Source organism: Erinaceus europaeus, chromosome 13, assembly GCF_950295315.1.
Source record: "Erinaceus europaeus chromosome 13, mEriEur2.1, whole genome shotgun sequence".
Lineage (NCBI taxonomy): Eukaryota > Metazoa > Chordata > Mammalia > Eulipotyphla > Erinaceidae > Erinaceus > Erinaceus europaeus.
The window spans coordinates 48,989,185-49,014,090 of record NC_080174.1 but is presented as its reverse complement, the minus strand read 5'-3'; the positions used below and the strand labels follow the sequence as shown (position 1 = coordinate 49,014,090).

The following is a 24,906-nucleotide window of genomic DNA, read 5'->3' as shown; positions in this document are numbered from 1 at the left end:
CATTCATGTTTGATCGAAAGAAGGGATTAGGTGGCCTGGGAGGTGGCAAAATGGGTAAAATGTTGGACTGTTAAGCATGAGGTCCTGAGTTTAATCTCTGTCATCACATGTACCAGAGCGATGCTCTGATGTCTCTCTCTCTTGCTCTCATTTGCTCATAAATAAATAAATAAACCATTTTTAAAAGAAAGAAAGAAAGAAAAGGAGAGATTCGGGAAACTTGGAAGGGTCCGGAATTTAGTTTGGGTATTGCTCTTAGACTGGGGGTGGAGGGGAAGGGACAGCCCTTCTTAATGCCACCCATGCTGCATGTTGCCTAGCACCCACAGCAAACACCACTGCTGCCAGGCCTGGCCCTTGCCCCTCATCTCGGACTGGCAGCAGCTGTCAAATGACCAGCAGTTGAGGCTCTGCCAGCCTCCACCCCTGGAATATTTCAGGGGTAAGTCAGAAAATGACCAGCAGCCTCCAAACCTCAACTTTTTCTCCTGCATACCTTACAAGGGTGTATTTAGCTGCCCTGAGTGTTAATCTCCCACCACCACGCCCCAGTGTTAGAGAGATATAAATATACAGTTACCGTCAGCAGCACATTCAAACACAAGGATTCATAAACACATGCTCAGGTCCCAGTCCCAGCAGACACCCCATACTTCTGTTTGTGAGCACTCCTCTACACCCATAAACCCCACGGTCCAGTCACCCACAGGCACAGAAGGTGACATGGGACCACAGACACACTTTACAGCACAGCCATTATAATTGGCCACGCAGACACTCGGATAAAGGCATAACTATCATACTTTCTGATTACACAGTCGCCAGTCCACATGACTGTTTGCGCCTCACACATGAACACCCAACCCCACACTCCCCCTTCCACACTTTACACATACAACCACATGGCTCATACAGCCCAAAGCCGGCACCCTGATCACCACACACAGGGTGGTCTCCCCACCCCACCCCCCATCCTATCCTCAAGGCCTTTCTGATTAAGCACCCAGCCGGCCTCTGGCTTCTGAAGCACAACATTTTTCTGAGACAGAGTCCAAGATCTCTCCAGACAAAGGGGCTCAGTGGGAAAAAGGCACCAGAAGGGAGAATGCCTGAAGCCCAGGGCTGGGAGAAGAAGCCTAGTGTGTCCTTTGGGGAGTAAAGGTCTTAAAGGCTGACCCTGACTCTGCTGGTCCAAGGACTTGGGGGGGAGAGGCCACCCAGGGACAGGGCTGAACGGGGTGACAGCTGGTGGCAGTGGAGAGACCCACACAACCTCGTAGGGGTGGGGGTGGAAAACGGTGTGAAATACGGACTCAACCTTGTAGGCCTAAGCTTCTCCGGTCGCCCTTAACCCAGCCTGAGTGTCCCTAAACGCGCAGGGTGGGGCTGCTAACCTTCTTGGCCGCCATCCTTCGCGTCAGCCACCCACCATGCTGGGGGCCGAGCCTGGGGCTCCCCTGACCCTGGCGCCAGGGGTGCGGGGTCCCACCTCGTGCGCCACCCAATCCCTGCCTCTGCAGGCACCCCCGGGCCGGCTGGGCAAGAAATGCACCCGGGAGGTTGCAAACACCACCACCCCCTCGTCCCCCCAATAGCTGGAACCCAGGAAGCGAAGGTGGGAAGTAAGAAGCTTGGAGAAGACCTGGGAGGGCCGGCTGGCTGGGAACCGCGACGCGCCCGCCACCCCACCCCACCCCACCCCCAGCGCTCCCCCCGCTCCCGGCCCCGCGGCCGCTCCCTCCCCCGCGAGCAGGAGCGCGGGCCAAGCGGTGTCGGTGCAGCTGGCGGGGCGCGGGCGCGGAGCGCGCTGCCCGCGGGGCCGCTATTAATAACGCGGCTCGGCCGGGTCGGGGTCGGCAGCCATGGCCAGCCAGGAGCCCCGGCTCGGCGGGGACGGCGCCGCCCAGGCCGCGAGGTAGGACTGGCCTAGGCCCGCGTCGCCGCCCCTTTGGGGAGGGGGTGCCGGGGCCCAGCACCTTCACCCTGACGCGGGTGGGGTTGGGGGTGGGGGGGGCGGTTCGGCCGGGGTGGGGCAGCCGGCGCAGTCACCCCAGCAGTGGAGTTGGGGAGCCCACCACCTCTTTTTGTCCGTAGCTTTTAAATCATCCCCGCCCTCCAGGGGCAGGGTTAGGATTAGCCTTTTCAGAATAGTCGTCACCAATAGTTCAATGCCACTTGCTCCATAGTGGCACAATAACAAGAAACTAATAATTTATTTTTTAATCATCTTACTTGGGGGGGGCTAATAATGTTTACAGTATTGTTGTCGACATGGGTACAATTTCTCACTCCCCCCTTAGGTGTCTACAAAACTGTCACCCCCAACCTAGGTCCTTTTCTACCATCAAGCACCCAGTCCCCTAAGCCCTTTCCACCCCTGCCCTGTTAGTTTTCTTTCATTCTTCACCCCTAATATCAGCTGGAGAAGAGAGCCTCCTGTGCTGGATTCTCTGAGCCGAGGACACTTGGTGCAAGGCTGGGCAGCTGCCAGCTTAGTTAAGAGTCTGTTTAGGCAGCTTATTCTCTCCTCTTTCTGTTGGAGCCTGGGATGGGAGTGGGAGGAGAGTGGTGGACTGAGTCACAGCCGTGGCAGCCTGGGCTGGGCAGGGGCTCTGGACCAGAGGTTCTCTCCTCCACACAAGCAGCCAGTGGCTAGGGGAAGGGACCTGTGGCTAAAGAGCTTGCTTGAGTAGGGAGTATTGAAGTCCCAGGTCAGACTGTGGTCTTGGGACTTCCAGTGTACCAAGTGGTGGGTACACTGCCCCCCCTCCGCCCCACCCCTTCTTCACACAGGACACAGTCTGAGCACAGTGTGCCACATATTCACCCATATCTGCACACACACAGTCAGGTACACATCAGCCCAGGCCGGCACATTGTCACCAACACGCCCAACTACAGCCCTGATGGACAGAATTGGGAGCTGCTGGAGTCTGGGGACAGGGACAGAATGAGAGATAGGCTATCTGATGTCCAAGGAAGCCTGAGGTCAAGGGCCACTGTGAGCTGGCTGCCTTGCCTTTGGGATTCCAATGATTAGTTTCTCCCCCTTCACACACTCCAACAGAGAGGCAACTGTATGAGGGTAGCACCTGGCAGAAACCCGGCAGCAAGGGTGGGGACTGAGGCAACACAGTGTGTGGCAACAGCCCTGTGGGCAAGTCAGAAGGCCTGGGTTCTACTTCCAGCTTTGCCTCTCGACCTTGGGCAATTTTCCTTTTTGGATCCCCATTGCTTTCTGCCTGCCTTCCAGAGAGCCCCACCCTGTGATCTAGAGAGAAAAACTATACCTGGCCTGATGAAATTCACTACTGGGAGACACATGCCAGTGTGGTTCGGGAGGTGGCACAGTGGATAAAACACTGGGCTCTCAAGCATGAGGTCCCAAGTTCAGTCCCCAGCAGCACATGTACAGAATGATATCTGGTTCTCTCTCCCCTCCTATCTTTCTCATTAATAAATAAACAAAATTAAAAAAATAAAATATATATTTGTTTTAAACTAGAGTCTTGCTCAGCTTTAGTTTATGGTGGTGATGGGGATTGAACTTGAATTAGATATATATTTTGAGTGCTATGTGCCAAACTACTACACATGCCCGTGTTGTTTCACCTCTTATAGACCTTGTGTCTTTCCTAAGAGTGGTAAATAGGAGCTCTAGCTCTGGGGCTAGACAGACATCTGTGTTGAGGCTTCACCATTCAGTGGGTCATGGAACCATTGTTTACACTTTGCTTTCCTCGCCTATAAATGGGGGTGATAGTTGAGTATGATATGAGTGAGTATTCACATGAAATGTTCATATCGCGACCAGGGAATCATTTAGGAGAACAGGACTTGCAGGAGGCCTCAGGTTTGCTCTCTTCTATTGCATATGTGCCTGGGTAGCACTCAGTTCTCTTTCTCTTTCATAAAAAAATATATCTCTTAAAAAATAAAATAGGGCTGGAAAAATAGTGTGATAGTTATGTGAAAAGACTTTTTTATTTATTTCTTTATTGCGGAATTAATGTTTTACATTCAACAGTATGAAAAGACTTTAATGTCTGAGGCACTAAAGGTCCCAGGTTCAGTCCCTAGCACCAACATAAGTCAGAGCTGAGCAGTGCTTTGGCAAAGTGAATGAGTGAATGAATGAATGAATGAATGAAATAAAGGCTAGCAAAATAGCTTACCTGTGTAGTGCACCTGCTATGCCAGGTTCAAGCCTGACAAAACTTTATTTTCTTTTTTTTCCCTTTTTTTTTAATTAATGAGAAAGGGAGGGAGAAAGAGAGTATACTGAAGGAAGCGCCAGTGTTTTAGTCTCTCTCTCTCTCTGTAGTTTTATTTATTTATTTTTTAATATTTATTTATTTTCCCTTTTGTTACCCTTGTTGTTTTTCTTTGTTGTTGTAGTTATTAATGTCGTCGTTGTTAGGACAGAGATAAATGGAGAGGAGGGGAAGACAGAGAAGGGGAGAGAAAGACAGACACCTTCAGACCTGCTTCACCACCTGTGAAAGGACTCCCCTCAGGTGGGGAGCCGGGACTCGAACCGGAGGCTGGAACCGGGATCCTTACGCGGGTCCTTGTGCTTTGTGCACTTAACCCGCTGCACTATCGCCCGACTCCCTCTTTGTAGTTTTATTTTTCAAAAAAGTAATTGTTAACATGTGAGAGAGAGGGAAGGAGAGAAAAATCAGGATAACTGACACATTTGATGCTGGGGATTGATCTCAGAGTCTTGTACTTTCTTTTCTTCCTCTCTTCCTCCTCCTCCTCCTTTTTAACAAGAGCACTGCTCAGCTAGGGCTAGTGGTGGTGGGGCTGTGGTTGAACCTGGGACTTTGGAGCCTCAGGCAAGGGAGTCTCTTTGCATAACCATTATGCTATCTACTTCCACCCAAAACTTTATTTTCTTTTGCTTTCTTTTTTCTTTTTTTTAATTAGAGAGAGAGAAAGGGAGGGAAAGAGGGAGGGAGGTAGAAAGAGAGAAAACTGTGGTCTGCGAGGTGGCGCAGTGGATAAGACTTTGGACTCTCAACCTGAGGTCCTGAGTTCAATCCCCAGCAGCACATGTACCAGAGTGATGTCTGGTTCTCTCTCTCCTATCACTTCTCATGAATAAATAAATAAAATCTTTAAGAAAAGAAAAGAAAGAGAGAGAAAAAACACACCTGAACATCAGGGACTCTCATGTTTTGTTTTGTTTCCACCAGGGTTATCACTGGGGCTTGATGCCTGCACTATGAATCCACTGCTCCTAGCAGTATTTTTTTTTCTCTTCTCCTCCTCTTTTTCTTTTTTTCTTTTTTTTATTTTTTTATTTTTTATTTAAGAAAGGATTAATTAACAAAACCATAGGGTAGGAGGGGTACAACTCCACACAATTCCCACCGCCCAATCTCCATATCCCACCCCCTCCCCCGATAGCTTTCCCATTCTCTATCCCTCTGGGAGCATGGACCCAGGGTCATTGAGGGTTGCAGAAGGTAGAAGGTCTGGCTTCTGTAATTGCTTCCTCGCTGAACATGGGCGTTGACTGGTCGGTCCATACTCCCAGTCTGCCTCTCTCTTTCCCTAGTAGGATGGGTCTCTGGGGAAGCTGAGCTCCAGGACACATTGGTGGGGTCTTCAATCCAGGGAAGTCTGGCCGGCATCCTGATGACACCTGGAACCTGGTGACTGAAAAGAGAGTTAACATACAAAGCCAAACAAATTGTTGAGCAATCATGGACCCAAAGCTTGGAAAAGTGGAGAGGAAGTATTAGGGAGGTACTCACTGCAAACTCTAGTATACTTCTGCTTTCTTACTTTGGTGCCATACTCCAAACTCAGTCATTTTCTGCTTTGCGTTTCTACTTCTTTTTTTTTTTTTTTTTTTTACATGCATAACGTTCCCCAGATTCCCATTTAGCAATACAACCCCCACTATTTCATTCATCATTTTTCATGGACCTGTATTCTCCCCACCCACCCACCCACCCCAGAGTCTTTTACTTTGGTGTAATACTCCAATTCCATTTCAGGTTCGACTTGTGTTTTCTTTTCTAATCTTGTTTTTCAACTTCGGCCTGAGAGTGAGATCATCCCATATTCATCCTTCTGTTTCTGACTTATTTCACTCAACATGATTTTTTCAAGGTCCATCCAAGATCGGCTGAAAATGGTGAAGTCACCATTTTTTACAGCTGAGTAGTATTCCATTGTGTATATATACCACAACTTGCTCAGCCACTCATCTGTTGTTGGACACCTGGGTTGCTTCCAGGTTTTGGCTATTACAAATTGTGCTGCCAAGAACATATGTGTACACAGATCTTTTTGGATGGATGTGTTGGGTTCCTTAGGATATATCCCCAGGAGGGGAATTGCAGGGTCATAGGGTAGGTCCATTTCTAGCCTTCTGAGAGTTCTCCAGACTGTTCTCCACAGAGGTTGGACCAATTGACATTCCCACCAGCAGTGCAGGAGGGTTCCTTTGACCCCACATCCTCTCCAGCATTTGCTGCTGTTACCTTTTCTGATGTGTGACATTCTCACAGGAGTGAAGTGATATCTCATTGTTGTCTTGATTTGCATTTCTCTGACAATCAGAGACTTGGAGCATTTTTTCATGTGTTTCTCGGCCTTTTGGATCTCTTCTGTGGTGAATATTCTGTCCAATTCCTCCCCCCATTTTTGGATGGGGTTATTTGTTGTCTTGTTGTTGAGTCTGGTAAGCTCTTTATATATGTTGGTTATTAAACTCTTATCTGATGTATGGCATGTAAAGATCTTCTCCCATTCTGTGAGGGGTCTCTTGATTTGGGTAGTGGTTTCTTTTGCTGTGAAGAAGCTTTTTAATTTGATGTAGTCCCATAGGTTTATACTTGCCTTAGTCTTCCTTGTAATTGGATTCGTTTCATTGAAAATGTCTTTAAAATTTATGCGGAAAAAAGTTCTTCCAATATTTTCCTCTAAGTATCTGATAGTTTCTGGTCTAACATCCAAGTCCTTGATCCACTTGGAATTTACTTTTGTATTTGGTGAAATACAGTGATTCAGCTTCATTCTTCTGCATGTTTCAACCCATTGTTTCCAACACCATTTGTTGAAGAGACTCTGCTTTCCCCATGTAATAGTCTGGGCCCCTTTGTCAAAGATTAGATGTCCATAGGTGTGGGGCCTCATTTCTGGGCTCTCAATTCTATTCCACTGGTCAGTGTGTCTGTTCATGTTCCAGTACCAAGCAGTTTTGATGACAATGGCCCTATAATATAGTTTGAGATCTGGCAGTGTGATGCCTCCAGTTCTGTTCTTTTTTCTGAAGATTGTTTTGGCAATTCTAGGTCTTTTCTGGTTCCAGATAAACATTTGTAGCATTTTTTCTATTCTCCTAAAAAATGTGCTTGGGATCTTGATGGGGATAGCATTAAATTTGTAGATGGCTCTGGGTAATATATTCATTTTGATGATGTTAATTCTTCCAACCCATGAGCATGGAATATCTTTCCACTTCTTTGTGTCTTTTTCAATTTCTTTGAGTAGTGACTCATAATTTTCAGTATACAAGTCTTTCACTTCTTTGGTTAGGTTTATTCCTAGATATTTTATTGTTTTTGTTGCTATAGAAAAAGGAACTGATTTCTGGATTTCAATTTCTTCTAACTTAGTGTTTGCATAGAGGAGTGCCACTGACTTTTGAATGTTAATTTTATAGCCTGACACATTACTGTATTGCCTGATGATTTCCAAAAGCTTCTTGCTAGATTCCTTAGGTTTTTCCATGTATACTATCATGTCATCTGCAGATAAGGAGAGTTTGACTTCTTCTCTTCCAATCTGTATGCCTTTAATTCCTTGCTCCTGCCTGATTGCTATGGCAAGAACTTCCAACACTATGTTGAATAGTAATGGTGATAGTGGGCAGCCCTGTCTAGTACCTGATCTGAGGGGAAATGCTTCCAGTTTTTCACCATTGAGTATGATGTTGGCTGTAGGTTTGCTATATATAGACTCCACTATCTTCAGGAATTTTCCATCTATTCCTATTTTTTTTAGTGTTTTGATCATAAAGGGATGTTGTATTTTGTCAAAGGCTTTCTCTGCATCTATTGATATGACCATGTGGTTTTTGGTCTTGATTTTGTTGATGTGGTGGATCACATTGATTGATTTACGTATATTAAACCAACCTTGCATGCCTGGGATAAAAACCCCACTTGGTCATGATGAACAATCTTTTTGATATACTGCTGTATCCGGTTGGCTAGAATTTTGTTCAATATTTTCGCATCTATGTTCATCAGAGATATTGGTCTGTAGTTTTCTTTTTTGGTTGTGTCCCTGTCTGCTTTTGGTATCAGGGTGATGTTGGCTTCATAGAAGCTGGCAGGGAGTATTCCAGTGTCTTCAATCTTCTGGAAGACTTTTAAAAGTAGAGGTATTAGTTCTTCTTTGAAAGTTTTGTAGAATTCATTTGTAAAATCATCTGGTCCAGGACTTTTATTTTTGGGGAGGTTTTTGATAACTGTTTCAATTTCATTAGCTGTGATGGGCCTGTTCATATTATCCACTTCCTCTTTACTTAGTTTTGGAAGTTGGTAGGTATCTAGGAAATCATTCATTTCTTCCAGGTTCTCTAACTTGGTGGCATATAGTTGTTCATAGAAGCCTCGCATGATATGTTGAATTTCTGCAGTGTCTGTTGTGATATCTCCTCTTTCATTTACTATCCGATTTATTTGGGTCTTCTCCCTTTTTTGTTTTGTGAGTCTGGCTAAAGGTTTGTCGATTTTGTTTACTCTTTCGAAGAGCCAACATTTACTTTCATTGATCTTTTGTATGGTTTTCCTATTCTCAATGTTATTTATTTCTGCCCTAACTTTAGTAATTTCTGTCCTTCTGGTTGCTTTAGGGCCTCTTTTTCTTTTTTCTTTATTTTTCTTTCTTTCTTTGATAGAGACAGCCAGAAATTGAGAGGAAGGGGGAGATAGAGAAGGAGACAGCACCTGCAGCCCAGCTTCACCACTTGTGACGCTTTCCCCCTGCAGGTAGGGACCGGGTGCTCGAACCTGTGTCCTTGTGCATTATAACATGTGCGCTCAACCAGGTGCGCCACCACCTGGCCCCCTTTTTCCTTTTTAAATTATATTTATTTATATACTAGGTAGAAACAGTCAGAAACCTAGAGGGAAGGGTTGATAGAACTGCTATACCACCCAAAAAGCTTTTTCCTGAAGATGGAGGCCGGGGGCCCGAACTTGAGCCCTATAATGTGTGTTCTCAACCACCACTCAGTCTCCCCTTCTTCTTTTTTTTATTTGACAGGACGGGGACGGGGAGATAGAGAGGGGAAGAGAAATATAGACCCTTGCAGACCTGCTTCCTTGCTCATGAAGTGTTTCCCCTGCAAGTGGGGAGCAGGGGCTCAAACGCAAATCTTTGCTCATAGTGGTATGAGTGCTTACCTGGGTACACCACCTCCAGGCCCCTGGGACCTCATGCCTTCAAATCCAACCCTCTAGCCACTGTGCTACCTCTGAACCACTCTGGCTTTCTTTCTCCTTTACTTCTGTTTTGCTTTCTTTCTTTCTTTCTTCCTTTCCCCTTTTCTTTCTTTCTTCTTCTTCTTCTTCCTCTTCTTCTTCTTCCTTCTCCTCCTCCCCCTCCTCCTCTTTTTCTTTTTTCCACAGTACTGCACAGCTCTGGTAGTGCTAGGAACTGAACCTGGGACCTCTGAGCTTCGGGCACAAAAGTCTTTTGCATAACCACATGCTGTCTCTCCAGATCTCTGCAAGCATACATATCTCTCTTCAAAAGAGACAGAGAGAAATTGAGAGAGAAGGAAGACAGAGATCAGGGGAGAGACAGAGAAACACCTATAACTGTCTTATCACTTGTGAAGCTTCCTTCATGTAGGTGAGAACCTGGGGCTTGAACCTGGTTGTTTGTGCATGGTAATGTGTGCACGTTACCAGGTGCACCACTGCATGGTTCTCTCTGCCTCTCTTTCTATTTTTTAAAATTTCTTTAAATATTTATTTATTCCCTTTTGTTGCCATTGTTGTTTTATTGTTGTCATCGTTGTTGGATAGGACAGAGAGAAATGGAGAGAGAAGGGGAAGACATAGAGGGGGAGAGAAAGACACCTGCAGACCTGCTTCACTGATTGTGAAGCGACTCCCCTGCAGGTGGGGAGCCTGGGGAAGCCAGGGGCTGGAACCGGGATCCTCCCGCTGTCCTTGCATTTTGCGCCACCTGCACTTAACCCGCCACGCTACCACCCGACTCCCTCTACCTCTCTTTCTGTCTGAAAAGGTAAGCCCAGAGCAAGTGAAGCCCCAGCAAAGGCAAAAGCAGAGAATAAGTTAATAAACTAAAATGCTTATTACACATGTCGTAGTCTAAAGCTGTACTCCTGAAACATATGCAATGTTATAAACCAGTGCTGCCTCAACTAATGAAAACGCTCAAGGACCTACTTGGGTTCAAGGCCCCAGTCCTCCTCCCCACCTCTCAGGCAGAGAGGAAGCTTAAGGATTAGTGAAGCAGGGCTGCAGGTGTCTGTCTTTCTCTCTCACTCTCTACCTTCCCCATCCCTCTCAATTTTTCTTTGTCCTATCTAATAAAAGAAAGGAAAACTTTAAAAAAATGAAAAAACGATAAAATGAAAAATAAAGTGCTGCAACCCAAGAGATGACACATTGGCTAGAACACTAGACACAAACAGGCCAGCAGCACAGCTCACCTGGACAGTGTGCCTGCTCTGCTCTGCTTAGCACCCAGGTTCAAGTCCGGCCCCCACTGCATTGGAGGAAACTTGCATCTCTCTCTCTTTCTCTTTGTGCCTCCAGGGTTATCGCTGGGGCTTGGTGCCTGCACTACAAATCCATTGCTCCTGGAGGCCATTTTCCCCATTTTTTTGTTGCCCTTGCTGTAGGATAGGACAGAGAGAAATGGAGAGAGGAGGGGAAGACAGAGGGGGAGAGAAAGACAGACACCTGCAGACCTGCTTCACCACCTGTGAAGTGACCCCCCCCACCCCCGCAGGTGAGGAGCGGGGGTCCAACTGGGATCCTTGCACCCGTCCTTGGGCTTCACACCACGTGAAGCAGCTTAACCTCCTGTGCTACCCCCCTTCTCTTTTTATTTAACTCGCTGTCCACCCCCCTTCTCTTTTTATTGTCACCAAGAGCTTGGTGCTGGCACTACAAATCCAATAGTCCTGGTGGCCTTTTTTTTTTTTTTTTCATAAAATTTTAAAAAATATTTTATTTATTCCCTTTTTGTTGCCCTTGTTTTATTGTTGTAGTTATTGTTGTCTGTCTTCATTGTTGGATAGGACAGAGAGAAATGGAGAGAGGAGGGGAAGATGGGAGAGAAAGATAGACACCTGCAGACCTGCTTCACCGCCTGTGAAGTGACTCCCCTGCCGGTGGAGAGCCAGGTGCTCCAACTGGGATCCTTACTTGGGTCCTTGCACTTTTTTTTTTTTTTTGTCTCCAGGGTTATTGCTGGGGCTCAGTGCTGGCACTGCTCCTTGAGGCCATTTTTCATTTTTATTGGATAGGACAGAGAGAAATTGAAAAAGGAGGCAGGAGATAAAGAGGGACAGAGACATAAGAGACATATGCTGATTTGCTTCACTGCTTATAAAGCAACCCCCTTGCAGGTGGGGAGCTGGGGGCTCGAACCTGAATCCTTGTGTGTGTCGTTGCACTTAGTACTATGTGCACTTAACAGCACCACCCAGTTTATGGCAGTGAATTGAATTTGGGACTTTGGAGCTACAGGCAGGTGAGTCTCTTTGCATAACCATTATGCTACCTTCAACTGCCATTTTTTCTTTTCTTCCTTCCTTTCTTTTTTTTTTTTACTTTATTTGAAAGGACAGGAGAAATTGAGAGAAGAGGAGGAGACAGAGAGGGAGAGAGAGAAAGATGGACACCTGTAGACCTGCTTTACCGTTCATGAAGTCATGAAGTATTTCCCCTGCAGTTGGGGAGCAGGGTTCTTGAGAAGGTGCTGTGTGCACTCAACCAGGTGACCCACCACCAGGCCCCACTCTCTCTCTCTTTTTAAATAGAAACAAAGAAGCAGAGAGAGAAAGTGAAAAAGACAGCAATACTGAAGTTTTCTTTTCTCCTCCTCCTCCTCCTTTTTACTGTCCAGCTCTGGTTTATGGTGATGCGGGGGGATTGAACCTGGGACTTTGGAGCCTCAGGTATGAGAGTCTGTTTGCATAACCATTATGCTATCTACCCCCACCCCTGAAGTTTTCTTTAATATTGAAGCAGTGCATTATCCAACTGAATTATTTCACCAGCCCCCTCCCTCTTCTTTCTCCTCAGCTTAACCAGAACACTGCTCAGCTCTGGTTTATGATGGTGCTGGGGATTGAATTTAGGAGCTCAGAACTTCGGACATAAAAGTCATTTGTATAACCATTACGCTGTTGCTCTGGCCCTAAATAAAATAATCTTTATTTGGAACTTGGAGTTGAGATATCTAGAGCTCAAAGGTCATGGTGTGGCTCAGCAGTGGAGTGTCTGCCTTGCATGAGTGGGGCCCTGGGTTTACTCCCTGCCCTCAGGGGAGTGGTGTGAGTGGAAGTACATGGATGGTGAAGCAGTGATTTTTGTGTTTTCCTTAACTCTTACTAAACAAAAATTGACTTGGGGAGATAGTTCAGCAGAATATAACCATGAAACCATGACTTTGGATTTCTGACATTGAATTAAAAAAAAAAAAAAAAAAGAGGGTTGGGGGAATAGCATAACAGTTTACATAACAGAATTTATTTTTATTTTTTTGTTTTTTTGTTATTGTTTGCCAGAGCATTGCTCAGCTCTGTCTTATGGTGGTGCAGGGCATTGAATCTAGGACTATGCAACCTCGGGCATAAACATTAAGCTATCTAGCTCCACCCCGTAGCAGACTTTCATACCTAAGGTTCTAAGGTCCCCTTTCCAGCACCACCATTAGCCAGAGCTGAGTCATGCACTGGTGACAAATTGGTAAGTGGGACTGACAAGATAGCTTATCTGTTTGTCATATATACAACCCAGGTTCAAGTCTGGCCCCACCACTGGGGGAGACTTTGCGCTGCTATGGTGTGTGTGTCTTCCTTTATCTCTGGGTATCGGATTCTTGGTGCCAGGGATCAAGCCTGGGACCCCTTGAATGTAAGTCCTCTGCACTACTGCTATGCTATCTTTTTTTCTTTTTCTTTTTCCCCCTAGCAGGGTTTTCCTCACACCTACATGATTCCATCTCTCCCAGTGAACTTTCTGTTTTTGTTTTTTTTTTTTTGTAGACAGTGAGATACAGAGAGGGAGAGACACAGAGAGCAGAGACACCACAAAACTGAAGCTTCCTCTTTGTGTGGTGTTCCCATGTCATGACTAGAGGTTAGAACCCAGGTCCTGACACATGGTAAAATGTTTACTGGGTGAGCTATTCTCCTGGCCCTTTAAATTTTTGTTTGTTTAATATATATATATCAGACTACTACTCATCTCTGGAATATGTTGGTGTCTAGAACTGAACCTGGGGTCTTTAGGGCCTCAGATATGTAAGTCCAATTATCAACTGCTGAGCTATTGCTCTGGCCTCTGATTCTAGAAAAAAGGATCAAGTCCATATAAAAACTGCAGGGAAGGTGGTCCAGGAGGTGGTGTAGTGTATAAAGCACTGAACTCTCAAGCAAGAGGCCCTGAGTTCAATCCCCAGCTGCACATATACCAGAGTGATGTCTGGTTCTTTCTCTCTCTCCTACCTTTCAAATAAATAAATAAAATCTTTAAGCAAAAAGACTTTTGTTTTGAGAGAACAATGGAGGAGGAGAAAGAGAGAGATGGAGGTGGTAAGAGGCAAGGAGCCAGAAAGATACCAGCAGCACTGCTCCATTACTCATGAAGCTTCCCCTGAAGGTGGGGACCAGAATCTGAACTCAGGTCTTTGTGCATGGTAATACATGTGCTGCTACCTGACCCTATAAGCCACTATTAAATCACTAATAATAATAATAAAATGATGCTTCTGTCTCCAAAGTCTTAGGTTCAGCTCCTGGCACCACCATAAACTATGGCTGAGCAGTGCTCTGGTTAAAAAAAGAAAAAAATTAGCAAAAGACTCTCATGCCTGAGGCTCCAAGGCCCCAGTTTGAATTGCCAGCACCAGCATAAACCAGAGCTGAGAGTGCCGAGTAGTCTCTGTGTGTATCTTTCTCTCTGATTCTCTCTCTCATTAAAATAAACAATAAAAAATATCTTACGGGGAGTCAGGTGGTAGCACAGCGGGTTAAGTGCAGGTGGCACAACGGCAAGGACTGGTGTAAGGGTCTCGGTTCGAGCCCCCGACTCCCCACCTGTAGGGAAGTTGCTTCACAGGCAGTGAAGCAGGTCTGCAGGTTTCTTTCTCTCCCCCTCTCTGTCTTCTCCTCTCTCCATTTCTCTCTGTCCTAAGAATGACGATATCAATAACAACAATAATAACTACAACAATAAAACAAGGGCAACAAAAGGGAATAAATAAATAAATAAATATTTAAAAAAGTGAAAAAAAATCTTATGATAGTGGAACTAATGGTAGCTGTTTCAGTGTGCATTTCTGGGAGTCAGGCGGTGGTGCAGGGGTTAAGCGCATGTGGCGCAAAGCACAAGCACAGGCGTAAGGATCCCGGTTCAAGCCCCTGACTCCCCACCTGCAGGGGAGTCACTTCACAGGCTGTGAAGCAGGTCTGCAGGTGCCTATCTTTCTCTCCCCTTCCTCTCTCCATTTCTCTCTGTCCTATCTAACAACAACAACATCGATAATAACTACAACAATAAAACAACAAGGGCAACAAAAGGAAATAAAAAGAAAAAAAATCCAAAAAAATGTGTGCATTTCCTGACCTTGGAAATATATATAAGTAGAGACTAGGCACTGACATTGTGGGGGTGTTGTCAGGGGACAGCTGGAGTGATGGATAGAAGGAGGTCAAGAATGCCCTCTGAGACCTGTAGTCTGATGGCTTGAGTCATGAATCACCCTGGGATAGTTAGTGACTGCCCTCTTACTTTAGTTGATTTCTCTTGTGGCCCTGGAGGTGGCAGTTGATAAAACCTTGAATTCTCAAGTATGACATCCCATGCTTGATTCCCAGCATCACATATGCCAGAGTGAAGCTCTGGTTCTCTCCTCCCCTCCATAAATAAATACATGAGTAAATCTAAAAAAAAAACAAATTATGGCATGTACAAGCTATTGTATTTAATGTCGACTATAAAACATCAATCCCCCAGTAAAGAAATTAAAAAAAAAAATCTTTGGGGTTGGGTGGAGGCACACCTGGTTGAGCACACGTTATAATGTGTAAGGACCGCGGTTCAAACTCCTATCGCCACCTGCAGGGGGAATGCTTTGCAAGTGGTGAAGCAGGGCTGCAGGTGTCTCTCTGTCTCTTTCCCTCTCTATCTTCCTCTTCCCTCTTGATTTCTGGCTGTCTCAATAAGTAAAGATAAAAAATTTTTTTAAATAAATTATCTTTCAGGGAAACAAGAGCAGAGACCAACTCTCTTCAGGAGAACACAGAATATCTGAATGAAATGAGAACCTCCAATCCAGAAGTTACGCTATCATTGGAGGGGACTTTGAACTTAGAGGACATTCTCTTCCTGGGAAACACAGATGACTTTGATGAGACACTGTATATGGGAGAGAATGAAAAGCCGGAGCAGACACTGTTTATTGAGGAGACCAGGCAGCCAGATGAGACCCTGTTTGCGGAGGAGACTGTGAAACCAAAGGAGACACTGTGTGTAGAAGAGACTGTGAAACCAGAAATACAGTTTGTGGAGGAGACTGTGAAAACAGAGAGGCTGTGTATAGAACCAGAGGAGATAAAGTTTGTGGAAGAACCAGAGAAGGCAGAAGAAACAGCCACAAGCCCAGAGCAGAATGTTTATGGGGGAGAGACGGTCACAAGTGAGGAGAAAACTAATCCTGAGGAGAACCCCAGGGCTGGGTCTAGCCCTAGCGCAGAGGAGAACCTGAGCCTAGAGGACCTGGAATTGCTGGAGTGCCGTTTCCAGGAGTGTGTCCAGGCTGTGGCCCAGCTAGAAGAAGAGAGGGACCAGCTGATCCATGAGCTGGTGTTGCTCCGGGAACCAGCCTTGCAGGAAGTCCAGCAAGTCCATCAGGACATCCAGGCTGCCTACAAACTCCATGCCCAAGCAGAACTGGAGAGGGATGGGCTAAAGGAGGAGATCCAGCTGGTCAAGCAGAAGCTATTCAAGGTGACCAAGGAATGTGTGGCCTACCAATACCAGCTGGAATGCCGCAGGCAGGATGTGGCACAGTTTGCCGACTTCCAGGAAGTGCTCACTACACGGGCAGCCCACCTCTCAGAGGAACTGGCCCAGCTCAAGGATGCCTGCCTGAAGCAGAAGGAACAGCTACGGCAACAGCTCGAGGCACCTCCGGCCCAGAGTGATGGCCACTTTCTCCAGGAGAGCAGACGCCTCTCTGCCCAGTTTGAGAACCTCATGGCAGAGAGCCGCCAGGATCTGGAGGAGGAATATGAGCCTCAGCTGCTGCGGCTCCTACAGAGGAAAGACGCTGCGGCCAAAGCTCTGCAGAAAACTCAGGCCGAGATCCAGGAGATGAGAGAGGCCTTGAGACCATTGCAAGCAGAGGCCCAGCAACTCCACTTGCAAAACAGAAATCTGGAGGACCAGATCACACTTGTGAGGCAAAAACGAGACGAGGAGGTGCAGCAGTACCGGGTAGGCCCAGCAGGCGTGTTAAGTGCACTGGAAAGAAGAGAAAAAAAAATTATTGCAAGCTGGGAGGCTAGAGCTTTGAACCTAAAAGCATGAGGTCCCAGATTCACTCCCTGGCGTCACATTTGCCAGAGTAATGCTCTGGTTCTCTTTCCTCTCTCAAGTGAAATACCACTCTAGTATATGTGATTCTGAGGCTTCAACTGGGAGCCTCAATCCTGTAAGTCCTGAGCTCCACTAAGCATTTTTTTTTTTTTTTTTTTTTTTTGCCAGAGCATTGCTCAGCTCTGGCTTATGATGGTGTGTGTATGGGGGTGAGGGCTGAACCTGGGACAACGGAGCCAGGCATGAAAGTATTTTTTGTTTTTTAAAGATTTTATTTATGAGGAAGATAGGAGGAGAGAGATAGAACCAGACATCACTCTGGCACATGTGCTGCCGGGGATCGAAATCAGGACCTCATGCTTGAGAGTCCAAAGCTTTACCACTGCACCACCTCCCAGACCACAGAAAGTATTTTTAAAAATATTTATTTATTCATGAAGAAGGTAAGAGGAAAAGAACATCACTCTAGTACATGTGCTGCTGGGGATTGAACTCAAGATCTCAGGCTTGAGAGTTCAACAATGGGGGTCGGGTGGTAACACAGTGGGTTAAGCGTACATGGCAAGAAGCACAAGGACCGGCATAAGGATCCCAGTTCAGTCCCAGGGGGGTTGTTGCATGGGTGGTGAAGCAGGTCTGCAGGTGTGTCTTTCTCTCCCCCAACTCTCCATTTCTCTCTGTCCTATCCAACAACAGCAATGACAATAACAACAAGGGCAACAAAATGGGAAAAATGGCCTCTAGGAGCAGTGGATTCCTAGTGCAGGCACCGAACCCCAGCTATAACCCTGCAGAAAAAAAAAAATCCACTGTGCCACCTCCCAGACCACAAAGATTTTTTTCATAACCACTATACTGTCTCCCTCACCCCCCCCTTTTTTTTTTTTTAAAGATTTTGTTAATGAGGAAGATAGGAAGAGAGAGAACCAGACATCACTTTGGTACATGTGCTGCTTGAGACTGAACTCAGGACCTCACGCTTGAGAGTCTGATGCTTTATCCCCTGCACCACCTCCCAGACCACTTTTTTTTTTAAAAATATTTACTTATTCCTTTTTTGTTGCCCTTGTTGTTCTTTTATTGTTGTAGTTATTATTGTCTGTCTTCGTTGTTGGATAGGACAGAGAGAAATGGAGAGAGGAGGGGAAGAAAGAGGGGGGAGAGATAGACACCTGCAGACCTGCTTCACAGCTTGTGAAGCGACTCCCCTGCAGGTGGGGAGCCAAGGGCTCAAAGCGGGATCCTTACACCGGTCCTTGTGCTTTGTGTCACATGTGCTTAACCTGCTGCGCTACCACCCAACTCCCTTTTTAAAATTTTATTTCTTTTGTTGCCCTTTTTATTGTGTGGTTATTATTGTTGTTATTGATGTCATTGTTGTTGGATAGGACAGAGAGAAATGGAGAGAGGAGGGGAAGACAGAGGGAGGAGAGAAAGACACCTGCAGACCTGCTTCACCACTTGTGAAGCGACGCCCTGCTGGTGGGGAGCCAGGGACTTGAACCAGGATCCTTGAAATGCCAGTCCTTAAACTTCACACCATGTGTGCTTAACCTGCTGTGCTACCACCCAACTCCCCAAAACACTTTTTTTCTAAAATGCAGTGAGGGAAGTGAACCCAAGGCCTCCCACAGTACTACCTAGGTCCATGTTTTTCATTCTGTTAATTAAAAAAAATTTTTTTCTTGTTTTTATATATTGAATAGAGACAGCCAGATATCAAGAGGAAGGGGTGATAGAGAGACAGACACCTGCAACACTGATTCAGGACTCACAAAGCTTTCCTTCTGCGGGGGGGACAAGGGGCTCGAACCTGGGTCCTTGCACATTGTAACGTGCACTCAACCAGGTGTGCCACCACTGGGTCCCCATTCTGTTAATTTTTCTAGAAAGATAAAAGCGAGAGGGAGATACAGGGACAGAAGGAAGACAGACACCACAGTACTACTCCATCATCCATGGTGTTCCCTCTGTGCTCTCATGTGGTACTGGACCTATGACCAGGGAGCCAAGGCCTCACATGGTAGGTAACGTGTGCACTATACTGAGTTAGCTCCTTGTCTGGAAATATACTAAAGTATATGAGAAAGGAGGAGAGAGAGAACCAGAGCATCACTCTAGCACATACGTTGCTGAGGATTGAACTCAGAACCTCATGCTTGAGTCCAGAACCTCTTGGGCAGTCATTTGCTCGTTCTTCGCTGGTCTTCACTCATTTATCTGCATTTTTAGAACACATAGCACTTTTACATGTTATCTCACTTGAATTTCTCCTCATAGTTCTACAAGTCATATATATATGTATTTTTAGCCAGAGAATTGCTCAGTTCTGGCTTTTGGTGGTTCAGTGGGTGGGACCTTGCAGCCTCAGGCATGAGTCTGTTTGCATAACCATTTGCTGTTTCCTCTGCCCCACATTGTCACTTTTTTAAAAAAATTCATTTATTTTCCCTTTTGTTGCCCTTGTTTATATTGTCACTTTTTTTGTTTATAGATGAGGAAGCTCAGGTCCAGTGAGTTGGAGTAATTTGAACCAAGCCTTGCCAACAGTTCCAAACATCTCCGTGTTCTCTTCATGTGGATTAACATGCATTACAGTAGAGCAGGAGGAAGGAGCAGTAATTCATTCTCTATTACTCGTACTCACTCTCAATACCCACCTTAAACTAAATTCATTCCCTCCCTTCCTTCCCAGGGGAAGTGAACTCTCAGTTTAATTGAACCTGACACCTTGGACCCTCAAACTTTTTGCATAACCTTTATGCTATGAAGTTTCAGGAGACAGAGTGCATGCTTTACTTATCATTGCCATTGGAGTTCAGAGTACACATCAGTTAATAGCAGACTATAGTCTGGCATCTTTGGAGTATCATTTTTGTCTCTTTTAAAAATATATTTAGGGGGGAGTCGGGCTGTAGCTCAGCAGGTTAAGTGCAGGTGGCACAAAACACAAGGACTGGCATAAGGATCCGTTCGAGCCCTGGCTCCCCACCTGCAGGGGAGTCGCTTCACAGGCGGTGAAGCAGGTCTGCAGGTGTCTTTCTCTCCCCCTCTCTGTCTTCCCCTCCTCTCTCCATTTCTCTCTGTCCTATCTAACAACTACGACATCAATAACAACAACAACAACTACAGCAACAAAACAACAAGGGCAACAAAAGGGAATAAAGAAAATTAAAAAAAAAAATTTAGGGCAGAGGGTAGACAGCATTGCTAATGGTTATGCAGACAGACTCTTGTGTCTGAGGCTCCAAAGTCCCATGCTCAGTCCCCTGTACCACCATAACCCAGAGCTGCAGTGCTCTGATTAAAAAAAAAAAAAAAAACTTAAAATCACTTGATATGACAGAGATATTGTAGAGATTTTTTTTAAGTTCTCTCTCCTTTCTCATTATTAAAAAAATTACTTATAAAATGGAGATACTGACAAGACCATAGGGTAAGAGGGGTATAATTCCACACAATTCCCAATACCAGAACTCCATCTCCCACCCATCCCCTTGAAAGCTTTCCTATTCTTTATCCCTCTGGGAGTATGGACCCAGGGTCATTATGGGGTGCAGAAAGTGGAAGGTCTGGTTTGTGTAATTGCTGAACACGGGCATTGGCAGGTCCTAGCCTGTCTCTTTTCTTTCTGTAAGTGGGGCAGGGCTCTGGAGAGGCAGGGCTTCAAGACACACTGGTGAGGTCATCTGCCCAGGGAAGTCCGGTTGGTATCATTTTTTGAATAGTCAGAGAAATCAAGAAGGAAGAGGGATATATATATATGGAGAGAGGACAGACGTCAAAGACATGAAGCTTCTCCCTCCCCTCCCCCGCAGTTGTGGACTAGGGGCTTGAACCTGGGTCCTTGTGCACTGTAATGTGTGCACTTAACTAGGTGCGCCGCAACCCACAGCTTCTCACATCAGTTTATCACTGATGGTGCAGGCTTGCCTTTCCAAACATGTATTTTTGTGCTTTCCCAAAATGACAGGTTTGCTAGTAGAAGCTTGGGAATTGGGGCAAAAGTACGGAAGCATTCCTTCAGATAGCTGAGGCCACACCTGTGCGATGCCAAAGCATGGATAGGCACCAAAAGCTTCTGACAGTGCTGATGGAAGTTGAAAACAGATTCAGCCAGTGTCAACACTGCAGATTGACTGATGTGCTGTATGTATACCTGTGATGATTCAGAACAGAGTATTTAGATCCTTCTAGTAATAGTATGTGCCCAAACCCTATCTTGTTATTCTTCAAAATCTTAAGTGAACTCATTGCTCTTTTAGAATATACTTTCAGGGAGTCAGGTGGTGGCGCAGCGGGTTAAGCGCATGTGGTGCAAAGCACAAGGACGGGTGTAAGGATCCTGGTTCAAGCCTCCAGCTCCCCACCTGCAGGGGAGTCACTTCACAAGCAGGTCTGCAGGTGTCTTTCTCTCTCCCTCTGTCTTCCGCATCTCTTTCTATTTCTCTCTGTCCTATCCAACAATGATGACATCAACAATAACAATAACTACAATAAAACAAGGGCAACAAAAGGAAATAAATATTTAAAAAAAAAAGACAATGCTAAGGTCCCATGTTTAATCCCCTGCACCACCATAAACCAGAGCTTAGCAGTGCTCTGGTAAAAAAAAAAGAAAAAGTGGCCTGGGAGGTGGCGCAGTGGTAAAGCTTTGGACTCTCAAGCATGAGGTCCTGAGTTCGATTCCCAGCAGTACATGTGCCAGAGTGATGTCTGGTTCTATCTCTCTCCTCCTTTCTCATAAATAAAAAATTATTTAAAAAAAAAAAAAAGGAGCATATCAGATTTTTTGTTTAAGACAGGGACACAGAGGCAGAGACTACAGCTTCATTCAGTATTTTGGGGGCAGGGCTCCAACCTGGCAAAGCAGCGCACTATCCACGCGAACTATTTCACCAGCCTGCGAAGTCCCAGTTTTCACTCTCATGAGAAATGCTTTTCACCTTCTTATGCAGGAACAGGTAGAGGAAATGGAAGAGCGACAGAGGCAACTAAGAAGTGGAGTGCAACTCCAGCAACAGAAGAACAAAGAGATGGAGCAGCTAAGGACCAACCTTACTGAAGAGCTTTCAACTTATAAGTTAGTTTTTGCTGCTATCTGAATCTCTAATGCTGATGAGGGAGTGGTGGGGCAGGCAGACTTATTCAGGGTAAATTTCACTTAACAGTGGAAGAAATGATTTGGGAAACACCTATCAAAGTATTTGTACCCATGAACAGATGGAAAATGGTTTCTTGTTTTTGTTTTTTTTAAGGGCCATGCTACCCGAGAGTCTGGAACAGAGTACTGCTCCCACTTCACAGGGAGGTGGAACTGAGGCATAATCTCAAGCTGACTCTTGTGGGTATAATAGTGCTATTACTATTAAAATGTCATTACTGCTTTCCTAACTTAGCAAATACTAATGCCTAACCAAACTAAAAATGTCTAGTGACCAGTCATTTAGTCTCTAATTGTTTCAAGCATTCAGGATGTACTTGGAATGTTTTAATTTCTAGGACTAAAAAACATGACACAATTTATCACCAAGAATTCTGTGATAGGATAAAACATATAGACCCTGCAGTCTTTCCTCACCTTATCCTAACCCACCCATTTTTTATTCAGTCTCCCTAGAATAGCAGAATATTGTTAGGCTTAATTTAGTCTTTGACAAGGGAGGCCAAGGCCAAAGGAATCTTTAACAGTCACGAAAAATGTCAGAGAACTTTGTTTATAGGTTGAGGGACAGGTTTAATACATAAGCAAGGAACACACTTGTCCATTTTGTATTACAGTATATTCTCATTCTCTAACTTCTAGATTCTCTGAGAATGAGAGACCATAGCACTGAAATGTCCTTCAGTGCAGTGGGGGCTGGGTTTGAACCTGGGGTATGCACATGGCAAAGCAGTGCACTATCCAGGCGAGCTATTTTGCTGGTCGTTTTAGATTCTCTTGATAAATGATTAAAGCAGTTTGTGTCAAATACTAGACAGGTCTCCATAAATTTTATTTGTAATTTCCTATATAACTGGTGCTTTTTTATTTTTTAAATGTTTTTTAAAAATATTTTCCTTTTTGTTTTTATCATTGTTGTGGTTATTGTTGTTCTTTGATGTTGTTGTTGCTGGATAGGACAGAGAGAAATGGAGAAAGGAGGGGAAGGCACAGATGGGGAGAAAGACACCTACAGACCTGCTTCACCGCTTGTAAAGTGACCCCCTGCAGGTGGAGAGCTGGGGGCTCTAACCGGGATCCTTACACTCATCCTTGAGTTTTATGCCATGTGTGCTTAACCCATTGTGCTACAGCCCGACCCCCTTTTTTGCCTCCAGGGTTATCGCTTGGGCTAGGTGCCAGCACTATGAATCCACTGCTCCTGGAGGCTACTTTTCCCATTTTGTTGCCTTTGTGGTTGTTGTTATAGCTGTTGTTGAACAGGACAGAAAGAAATCTAGAGAGGAGGGGAAGACAGTGGAGGAAAGAGACACCTGGAGACCTACTTCACCACTTGCGAAGTGACCTCCCTGCAGGTGGGGAGCTGGGGGATCGAACTGGAACCCTTATGCCTTGTGCTTTGTACCACCTGCACTTAACCCACTGTGCTACCGCCTAGCCCTTTCACTTATTTTTTTTTCTGCCTCCAGGGTTATTGCTGGGGCTCAGTGCCTGCACCATGAATCCACTGCTCCTGGAGGCCATCCCCCCTTTTGTTGCCCTTGTTGTAGTTATTGTTGTTGATGTTGTTGGATAGGACAGAGAGAAATGGAGAGAGGAGGGGAAGACAGAGAGGGGGAGAGAAAGAGACACCTGCAGACCTGCTTTACTGCCTGTGAAGCGACTCCCCTGCAGGTGGGGAGCTGGGGGCTCGAACCGGGATTCTTAAACTGGTCCTTGCACTTTGTGCCACGTGCGCTTGACCCACTGCGCTACTGCCCAACCCCCTTTTATTTACTTTTTAATGAGAAAAATACAGAAAGACCAGCTCATACTGTTCACCTTATGGTGGTGCTGGGGATTGAACCTAGGACCTCAAAGCCTCAGGCATTAAAGTCTTTTGCATAGCCATTATGCTGTCTCCTCAACCCATAACTGATGCTTTTTAAACAAAATTTTAACTGTACTTTATGCACCGCTGATTAGAGAAAGTAACCATTGCACATATGTAAATGCCACCCAAGCAATCGTTCCCCAACACAGCCTGCATTAACTTCAATGTTAAGTCCTACACTATTATTTCCATGTCACAGAAAATGTATTTTTCCCCCTTTTTTCAACTTACAGGGGCTGTTTAGAAACATATGGCTGAATATGCAGCCCAGAAACAAAAAGACTTAAGGAAGCGATCACCAAGTATGACATACTTTTTTCCAGTGAAAAGGGAGTTCCAGGGCAGTTCACCCTGAGAAAGTTACAACTGGCTGGCCTGTTTTTTTCAAAAAGATTCTAGAACTGGCTGGAGGCAGAATATCATCGCTGAACTCCTGGCAACCAATACTGATGTCAATGCAGAAGAACAGGAAAATGGGCATCCTATCCTTCAGCAGCTCATGCACACGGAGTAAAGGATGACTGCAATGACACATGTTGTAGTATTATGAAAAATGTATCTTGCCTGGTGTTGATGTAAACCAAAAACTTTTTGAAGCCCAAAATGGGTCAAAAAAGACAACTGAGTTTTTATTATATAGATTTACAATTTGAATTACTTTATGCCGTAAGTGTTAAGACGTAAAAACTTACTTTATCTCTAAATACAGGTCCCAGTGTGTGTGTGTGGGGAAAATCTTGACTTCTCTATGAGAAAAGGTTCAAACACCTTTTCCAAATTTAAATTTTGCCTTAAAAGTCTTTCTGCCACACTGCCTTGATATTCTTCAAAGTCTATATAGTCCTTTAGAAACAAACTTCAAAAAGATGTTATTTTATAAAGACTAAGTCTGTGCACCTGATTCAAATGTATTATGTCTTTTATTTTCCATGGGAAAAAGTTTTTTTCTACAGCTCCGAGTCCATTATTTTTAATCCTGTTCTTGGGTAAAGACCACTGAGAAGGAGGCTCCAAAGTCCTAGGTTCAATAC

At 45.2% G+C, this 24,906-nt stretch overlaps 1 protein-coding gene, 1 long non-coding RNA gene and 1 pseudogene across 4 annotated transcripts in view; 1 reads left to right on the top strand and 2 right to left on the bottom strand.

Moving 5' to 3' along the window:
- The window catches only part of LOC132542810 (uncharacterized), a 383,400-nt gene that overhangs the window by 63,077 nt on the left and 295,417 nt on the right, over positions 1-24,906 (bottom strand). The gene's annotated exons all lie outside the window — the stretch shown is intronic.
- On the top strand, positions 1,426-24,776 carry SYNC (syncoilin, intermediate filament protein). Of its 3 annotated transcripts, XM_060205786.1 has the most exons (5): positions 1,641-1,915; positions 15,503-16,736; positions 21,797-21,921; positions 24,109-24,249; positions 24,285-24,776. In XM_060205786.1, the coding sequence occupies exons 1-4, from the start codon at positions 1,863-1,865 to the stop codon at positions 24,131-24,133; spliced, it is 1,437 nt and encodes a 478-aa protein (XP_060061769.1). In that variant the 5' UTR covers positions 1,641-1,862; the 3' UTR covers positions 24,134-24,249; positions 24,285-24,776. The 3 variants fall into 3 exon arrangements, with proteins under 3 accessions (XP_060061770.1, XP_060061769.1, XP_060061768.1); XM_060205787.1 differs by lacking the exons at positions 1,641-1,915; positions 24,109-24,249; positions 24,285-24,776 and adding exons at positions 1,426-1,615; positions 22,097-22,182; XM_060205785.1 differs by lacking the exons at positions 24,109-24,249; positions 24,285-24,776 and adding an exon at positions 22,097-22,182 and having other exon boundaries at positions 1,642-1,915.
- LOC132542807 (tetraspanin-31-like) overlaps positions 19,398-24,906 on the bottom strand; it is a 50,571-nt pseudogene continuing 45,062 nt past the window's right edge.

Excerpts from the sequence above, each read along its gene's own strand:
- SYNC (XM_060205785.1), top strand. The coding sequence starts at position 1,863 with ATGGCCAGCCAGGAGCCCCGGCTCGGCGGGGACGGCGCCGCCCAGGCC. Across the intron at positions 16,737-21,796 it reads AGGAGGTGCAGCAGTACCGG|GAACAGGTAGAGGAAATGGA; the intron begins GTAGGCCCAGCA and ends CTTCTTATGCAG. Across the intron at positions 21,922-22,096 it reads GAAGAGCTTTCAACTTATAA|GGCCATGCTACCCGAGAGTC; the intron begins GTTAGTTTTTGC and ends GTTTTTTTTAAG.